Raw genomic sequence first — 9303 nt, forward strand, 5'->3', positions numbered from 1 at the left:
AAGTAGAAGATTTCATGTAGTGAGCAGTGTCAAAAAACATGAAAAAATAAAAGACTAGATGCATTTCAGAGCTTAATTACAAAGACAACAAAGCTCACAGAGTACACTGTGTTTCAACTCAACACTGCAGTCAGAAGTCAACAAAATATAGTCATGGTCACCTGAAATGCTGGTTTGGACTTTAATAACAAAGCTTAAGGGCTACATAAAGGTGGAGTATAGGAATGAAGCAAGAAACTCCCACACAGACATTGATGCTCTCTAATTGCTTGTAAGTGTAAAGTGAAGCTTTTCAAAGGAAAAGATGACCATCAAATAAGTAAAACAGACAAATGAGTGTTTGAGGTGGTGCAATGTTAAGGATGACCAGCTTGACAGGAAACTGATACAGGCTGATAGTGCTGTTCAAATGCTTTCTGGTTTCAGTACTCAGTAAAAAACTGTCTACACTTGATGGGGTTATAAAGACTGGGGCTTCTAGGGAACAACCTATACTAAGGGCAGTTGCTGGGGCAGTTTAAAAATGTTAATGTAGATTTGCGGAGTTTTTATGAATTCTCTAGAATTTATAAAACTCCGTAAATCTACATTAGAGTCAAAGTCATTTGTAAATTAAGCTCTAAACCTTATAATATATACTATAAAAAGTGCTGCTCGTCACTCGTCACATCTTTTGAATTTTCCAGTGCAAGAAAAATTGCAAAACAATCGTTGAAATGATTGTTACTGATATTTATTCATTTATAACAGATGACAAAGTTAAAGATCAGATTTGAAATAACTGCATTTATACTTTTTTCAGACCTGTAAAATAAATCAGAGATTATTTGTGGTTCTGAATGAGAAAAGAAAGTATGACTGTCAGCACAGACACTGTGACCCTTCTTTCTCTGAAACGTAACACCAAGCAATGGCCTGAGGTCTTATTGTTCCTGTTGAAGAGCAGCGCATGCTGTGGGTCTGAGCAAAGCGGAATTCCCCCCAAAGTCTACATGACAGCAACACGACCTCTGTGATTTGCAGCATGCAGCATGTGTGCAGCTGGACTGGGCTTGGCAGTGTAGAGTGTTTGGTTATGTGTGTGTGTGTCTGGATGAAATAGTGAGTGTGTGTGTACAGTATGTGCCTGTCTGTGGCTGGGACTGGGGGTATCATGCTATAATGTGAGGCGGGCACTTGGGCGTAGAGCCGGAATTTCCCCACATTCTGTGAGCGAGTGATATTAATACGCTGCACGACGCAGACATACCTAATGAATATCTTCGAAGCAGGATGTGAGTTTACCACAGCCTAGAGATGAAACCCTACCACAGGTGGTTTAATACAGGAGTGTCAAACTCAGGAGGACAGTCAGATCCAAGTCTGATACTACTGGATTAAAACCAAAACTAATAAATGCCAAAAACACTTAAAAACACTTAACCTTTTAACCTTGTTGATAATAAATCTACACTATTCAAGGCTCTGACTGAATTTTATCTGAATACATATCCATATTTAAAAACCAAGAGAGTTAAGCATATGGAGCAGTGAGGATTTAATAATGAAATTGTGAACATTAGTATTCAGCCCATCAGCTAGATGTGTGTGCAGGGTGGAGATTGTTAAAAAAGTGTAAAAAAGTGTGTCAATCACACGTAATTCTAACAATCAGTGTCTTTTGTGTCACAAAAAAAAGATTGTATTGTAAGCCTTTTTAAAACAATATAAAGTACAGAAAAATTACATACTTTATCTTATGGAGGAGACATGAAGAATTTTTTTTAAATGATAAAATTATAAAATTTTAACATATAGATTTATGAGTTAACTTATAGGGAACTGTAAGTGTAGCAATTTAGTGTTTGGTCAATTTTCAAAAACTAAAGAGCAAAAATAGCATGAAGTCAGTACATATTTCGATTTCTAGACATATTTTTTTATCTGATGTCTTTATTAAGTTGTGTGCACAAGTGACTTTTGGCTCACAATATATTGAAAAATTATAATAACAAGAAGGGGGGCACGGTGGCTTAGTGGTTAGCACGTTCTCCTCACACCTCCAGGGTTGGGGGTTCGATTCCCGCCTCCGCCTTGTGTGTGTGGAGTTTGCATGCTCTCCCCGTGCCTCGGGGGTTTCCTCCGGGTACTCCGGTTTCCTCCCCCGGTCCAAAGACATGCATGGTAGGTTGATTGGCATCTCTGGGAAAATTGTCCGTAGTGTGTGATTGCGTGAGTGAATGAGAGAGTGTGTGTGCCTTGCGATGGGTTGGCACTCCGTCCAGAGTGTATCCTGTCTTGATGCCCGATGACGCCTGAGATAGGCACAGGCTCCCCGTGACCCGAGGTAGTTTGGATAAGTGGTAAAAAATGAGTGAGAGAGTGAGTGAGTAATAACAAGAGAGAAGCTTCCAAATAATAAGGGTGGAAGCCCTATTGTCAAACTGAACCAGATTTGCTGTGAACAATCTCATAATTACTACTAGGTTAATTCATGCAGCGATATACTAGATTCCTATTATTTATACATTTTAATGATTTCCATCTTCTTATTCATACATTCATACAAGTTCTGTTTCTATGTTGTAGATCTTATACAATACATATACACAGATGTCATAAACATTCCCACACAGTCGTTGTTGTTATAGGTACAGTATCAAAGAAGTCCATACCATGTATACAACCTGGACTTGGCAGGAGATATAAGGAACAAGAAAAACATGTTCAATTCCCCCTTTTAATACCTTGCCAAAAAGGAGTGGCACAAGCAGGAATTACTAAACTAACATTAATGCATTCATGGATTTTAAACCCATGTTAGTTTAATATGCAGTCCTGCCTGATTCTGAATGTCAGAAAAGCATACACATTAAGGGTTAGGCCTAAGACTGGAAATACAACAGAATTAACACTAAATCCTAAATGATGAAGGGGTGAAGACCGGTGGAGCAGCTTCAATAACACTCAAAATGCATCTTTCTTTGCTTAAAAGGTTCCCTCAGAGAACAGCTCAATGAGAAAAGCGTGGTCAATCCCCCTTTTATGTGCAGCCAAAGAGGTGTGGCACGGGGTGAATGCTTGAGCTGATTTAGACAGATATTGTTGTGCAGCCAGGTTTGTCACAAGAGAGAAACCATGTTTTACTCCCAATGTGTGGTCTAAGCCTACAGATAATGTCATTAGGTCTTGTGAGAAGTCACGTATGCCAAACACTGACAAGTCTATTGTCATAGTTTCAACATCCAGTTTTCAGTTGACTGTACAGACAACACACAGTGTGATGACTCTCCAGATCATATCAGAGCTGATGGTTATACAAAAAACTACCACTGCTTCTTTCTGTCCTACACATAAACATACACTGTATGGTCAATGGTTTGTATACACCTGGCTATTACACAAATATTTCAAATTTAGTCCAATGTTTGCTGTTGTAATTAGCTCAAATCGTCTTGGAAGGATTTCCACTAGATTTTGTAGGATATGTGGGATTTATGTTCATTCTGGCATAAATAAATGCATTAGTGAGATCTGGCACTGAAGTTGGGTGGAAGAGGTTTGAGTTCCAGTTCATCCCAAAGATGGTCAGTGGGATTCATGTCATGGCTCTGTGAGTTCTTCCATCCATTCTAGGGAAACTCTGTCTGCATAGAGTTCAATTTATATACATGGTACTGTCATGCTGGAGCAGATTTGGTTCCTCCTCCTCTGTGCCTTAGTTTCAGTAGTGATGGGAAAATATAATCCTACATCATACCCAGGCAGTTGGGTGCTTCCAAATTTGTGCCAGCAGCATGTGGAAGACCCACATATAGGTGTGATGGCCAGGTGTTAAGCAAAGTGTTTATATAATATGCAAAAAATGTTTCATTTATAATCCAAGAGCTAATGGGATCACTATCCATTCTACTGGCTCCTGAATCAGAACCGCACTCCATACCACAAAGCAAAATGATACTCATATACCACAGGATGTAATGGATATTAAATTGCATGGTGTCCATCTCTTACATTATATATTATTACACGTAATATTATCAACATTTTAGGCCAGTGAGGGCATGAGAAACATATATGTCCTCAGCAAGTGCAGACTCGCTGCTTTCTCAGGTCATGCATAGTGTGGAGCATGTTTCAGATTCACTGCTGGAGATATGACAGCTCAACTGAAAGACCACTGTCATGACATCATCATCAGCCCTGAATCTGGAGACACAGAGCTCTAATCAAACCTAATATGATTTATGCCCTGCAGCAAGGAGGAAGTGTTGGAGGACTGAGTTGACCCATGTTACCCCCTACAGCGCTGGGACGTCGCCAGAAACACAATCCAGTTGACATGGAGTGTTGGCCAAGAACGACATCATGGTTCCACAAAAAGGCACAGCACCCACACGTCAAAGCATTCAGGCCTTTTTCATCCATGTGTTGAAGCTGTGTGATTTACAAGAGCAGAAATGACAGAAGTTTATGGTCAGGTTATGTGCCATGGTGAGTGGTCCACAGATAGCTGTTTCAGTTATATTGGACAGGTCATGTAGACACATCAAAAGTTTTATCAGGTGCAAAAGCTCACAGACAGACCATATGGCCTTGCCCTGACTATATAAATCAATCAGAACCAACTCTTATCTGCTATTAAATTGAGTCTGCTATTTCTTATTTTGATTCAGTGACATGTATTCTAGTTTTGCTTGCAAATCACCACCCCATATTGCCTATCATCGTCGGCTTAGTCAATCTGTACCTGTCTTTCTAAGAAAGAGGATCAAAGTTTGTTTAAGGAATACTTTGAGAAAATCCACTCATAGCTATGTAAAACTTCACGCTTCAATTGCATTTGAATTGGGCTCCCACTTAAAAAAGGCCTGAAACCCTCCTTGGAGACAATAGTCGTCTCATCTCTATTTTTTCATTGCGGTTATTTTTTGCTCTGCTCCCAAGTGTGGTAGGTTTGATGTTTAGTGGATCTGGTGTGTGTGTGTGTGTGTGTAGGGGGGCTGTGGGCAGCCTGGTGTCTGGTTACTGAAGGACTTATGTATTCAGCCTAAGGGGGAAGGTGTGCTGCATCCACTTAAACGCAAACCGGGCCTCTCGCAGACGGAACAGGGTTAAAGGTGAGAGCTAAACAGGGCTGCCCATTGTCTCCTGGCAGGTTGGGCACATCCAGCGATGAAGATGCAATCAAAACAAACAGAGCCTGCGATCTGCAAGGGTGTAGGGGTCTTCTCCTGTGACTTCATTAATCAAAAGCCAAGCGGTGTTCAAAGAAAGCAGTCCCCTCCCTTCCTCATCCCTCAAACCAGAGGCTGCAGGACAGACATGAAGGCTCAAACAAAAGAAGAGCGGCCCTCCAGGTTTCTCCTCCTTTCTGTCGCGTGCTTTCATTGTGCCTTATTGTAGTGAAAAAGCCTGAGTGATTTCAAATAGTGACTTCCACTCACTCTGTAGGAGTGCTTTCTTCGTGATTTATGATGTTTATCCAAGTTTTTTCCCAAAGCAGCACTGACTATGGCAAAGCAATTAAACAGGGAAAGTCACTCTTCGATGAGACAAAAGTCATATTTTTCATGTGAGGTAAGAGCACATGCCTGTTATATTACAAATAATGATTTCTTAGCATAGCATTAACACAGAACAACCAGAAAAGGATCTTAGATACTTGTGATTCTCATATAAATATAAATCAAAATAAGTTTTGCATCCAGTGACTTATAATAATGTCTCTTTTCTACTTTTATTATATATATATATATATATATATATATATATATATATATATATATATATATATATATATATATATATATATATATTTGACAGCTTCTTTAGGCAACATAAATTGAAGAACAGGATGAGCGTGGTTTAATAATACGCTTTTATTTGGCATTATCTACACTGAATGCTTTTTATGCTCAAAATACGCTAAATGATTATTATAATTATGTGTAATTTGTAATTATGTTTATGACATTTTTTAAAAATAAGCAAAATTATTTGTTAATAAAATAAGCAGTGTATATTTTTAAGATTTGAAATGGCTAACATTTTTTTAAACACAAATACCTTTCCATTATAGTTATAATGGAATATAGTAGTATAGAATGTAGCATTGTAATGTATTAATAATTATCTCCTGATGAAAATTATTTTATAAATTTAAAAAAAAAAAAAAATCAGAATCTGAAGAAATTTGTTAAGCTCAACTTCATCTCTTGTCTGTTACTGGTCTCCTTTCATATGGAAGAGCTTAGGTCGAGTGATGACTAATGGTCTAGACTGTAAAACAGCACTGCAAGCTTATTTACACCTGTATCAGTGATGTTAGACTTCTCAGAGTCAGGGTTTTGATTGACATGTAGAATAACAGGATATGATGTTTAATCAAACTCCCATTCCCTTTATGGTATTACAAAAGATGAATTAATATTAATAAACCTCAAAACAACACATGATTTGTACAGACCAGAAATCACAGAGCTTTTTTCAGTCCTCCAAAAAAAACTATTCAAATTCAGCAATTAACCTTCTTCTGGTTTCTATTTGGGGTTTCAAAATCACCTGTTTTACATACATTTGTACTTAAAGTGAGTCCATAATAATTTTTAAACATGAACATCACCATCACAGGTGATATTATGGCCCCAGAGATTTTATGTTATTATAATATTATTTTGTGCCTCAGCTGCCTGAAGGCAATATGACCGGCAAACAGAACACAATGGTTAGCATGGATATAAGATGAGCAGTGATACAGTAGTACAGGCAGTTCAGCCCAGTTTAACTCTACAGCAGAGTGTAAATTGGTGTGTGAATAGTGAGGAGGTTCAAGGTTTCAAGTGTCTTGTTTGACTGCCCTGAACCCTGGACACTCCCATACACTTGCATTGTTACCATAAGAACATGTGTCTATAAATATCCGAGCCTGGCAGCAGCTGGACCTTTGGATTCAACTGTTTGCATCTCCAGACACGGTTACATAGTCTCAAGCTGAACAACCATAACTGCAAAGGTTTATAGAAATTGAACAAAATTTCAATAGTGTGATAGCAACGGTGTGATATTCCAGTGCAGGTGCATTTTTACACTCATGCAAAAACGAGTAAAATTTCATTTCAAACTAATTTGAACAATCATTCCCAACATGCACTACTTGTGTTACTATATGTAACCAGTACAATTAAACATGCAGTTTGATTCTGGGTCATGTGACATTTCCATAGTAATCTTGGTGACTCAGACTTATCACCTGGCCATGAATAGAAGATCATGTCTTACCGTTGAAAGGCGTGCTCGGGGCAGAACTGTACAGCCGCATAGGGAGACGTCATACTGCCACACTGTAGTCTTCTCTGAGCCTTTTAAAGCTATCGGTAAGTGGCACAAGCACATCGATCAAGGCGAATAAAGAGGTCAGATGTATGATAAATATTAGCAATGAATAAATAAATGAAACAAACAAAAAATCTATTAATCACAAGTAATATCAGACAGGGTAAAGTGCGGTTACGGTCAAGTGCACAGGAGTGAGTCAAGTGTGGAGGATGTTTTGATTTTGGTTATTCTTTCTACAGAGCCTAAGCTGATGGGGTGGGGCCAATGCCAGAGTGCTGACCAATCCCTGACAACAACTGCATGAGGACCCAGACTCCCTCAGTTGCTAGGATATTGATATTAAACAACAACCTCCCTCACGCCCTCTCCATTCCTGGTCCATGTCCCCATTGATGGCTGTCTAAGCACTATGCTGAAATGTTCATTCCAACTTCCCTTTGCTGCCTGAAATTTCCTTTTACAATCAGTAGAGCTGTCAGTCAGGCATTTGCAATTGCATCACTCTAGCTGCTAAATCATCACTCTGGATCGATCAGGTGAAAAATATGTCTTCTAAAATGGTCCTCTCTGTCTGTCAGGAAGGTGGCTTCCTGATCTGTCAATGAGACTAAAGCCTGAAGTAAAATGCTTGGCTATGGCTCTTTCCTCTTGCTGCTGACATACATTTAGATGTACACACCAAACTTCTATAGTGCTTTGTAGGAAAGAAACCTGACGATTTGTAATATGCAATTTCATGCTGTTGCTTATACCTCTTCAGGCACAGGCAATGTGGGATTTCTTAAATTGAAGCGTACACTTCTTTCTCTTTCAATGGTGCATCGATTCCAAAAAAGTGAGATCAAACTAGATCTCACTTGAGATTACTAAAGTTAACCCAGTCTTGCTGGAGTGGCCTGTGGCCAAGGGACTGTAAACATAGAGGCGTTTTTGCATTTTTAGGGGAATGAGCAGCAGATGAATCAGAGTGCTAAATTAAAGAACAGGGTCACACTGGTGTACAGATAATAAATAGATGCTGAGTATCCAGGGAACATGAGCCGTCACGCAGGACTTTTGTACTTTTTGGAAAGCGAGAGGTCTCTCTAGCGCCCTCTTCTCTCCTTGGCTTCACCATCTACAATGCACCTCTGAGACCTTGATGATGTCAGCATAGTTTGTCAACTTAATGAGATCAGGCTGCAGACTGGCTGCGTCTTTTTAATAGCCTATTTAGAGGGAAAGTGACGTAGAAAAAAATCCCCTACACAAGTAACCAACCAGCAGCGCTCTGCAAATGTCTGCTTTACCTCTTCCTTGCCACACATGCTACAGCAGCAGAGTTATTTTTAATCCAACCCTTATATCACCCACCCAATGAGCATGAACTGTATATTGCCCACACTTAGACAGATAGAGAGCACTACTAACATCTGCAAATTGTGCCAGTCCTGAACAAAGTCCAAATCAAAAGGCTCTGCTGAAGTGTAAGCTACATTAAGATTCATTAGTGAGTGGCACATTTCCATGATCACAGGAGATCATCCAGTCTGCTGCTAAACACTTAAATGTTACATGGCACTAGTAATTTGCCTGATGTCCTTAAAAAAATTATTAACTGTGAGATTAAACTATTAACTGTAATTTGTGAGTATTTGTGAATGTAAATACTAATACTCAGTTACATTCCAAAGAAAAAAAATACTTTTTAGTATACTAAAATGTTATTGTAAAATGTAACTATAGTTATTATAAATAATATAAAAACAATTCTCCTCTTTTTCTCTCCTCCAAGCCAGTGATTGTACACTACTCACTAGAATGGGCTCAGGTTAGCATCCAGTCATTTTAGATTAACATCCAACTCTACCAGTTTAGCATCCAGTCATTTTAGATTAACATCCAACTGTTCCAGTTTAGCATCCAGCCATTTCAGATTAATATCCAACTCTACCAGTTTATCGTCCAGTCTTTTCAGATTAACGTCCAAGGCAATTCATAAATGGT

General features: G+C 38.8%; 1 protein-coding gene across 5 annotated transcripts in view; it reads right to left on the bottom strand.

Moving 5' to 3' along the window:
- tp63 (tumor protein p63) overlaps positions 1–7353 on the bottom strand; it is a 40284-nt gene extending 32931 nt beyond the window's left edge. For 2 of the 5 annotated variants that reach the window (XM_060867716.1, XM_060867713.1), the window contains exon 1: positions 7261–7328. In XM_060867716.1, coding sequence (XP_060723699.1) covers positions 7261–7313 — 53 coding nt within the window. In that variant the 5' untranslated portion in view covers positions 7314–7328. Of the gene's footprint in view, positions 1–7260 lie in introns of all 5 variants that reach the window. The other 3 variants (XM_060867717.1, XM_060867712.1, XM_060867715.1) reach the window with 3 other exon arrangements.
- Between the last annotated feature and the right edge of the window lie 1950 nt (positions 7354–9303).

The sequence above is a fragment of the Tachysurus vachellii genome, chromosome 4, assembly GCF_030014155.1.
Source record: "Tachysurus vachellii isolate PV-2020 chromosome 4, HZAU_Pvac_v1, whole genome shotgun sequence".
Lineage (NCBI taxonomy): Eukaryota > Metazoa > Chordata > Actinopteri > Siluriformes > Bagridae > Tachysurus > Tachysurus vachellii.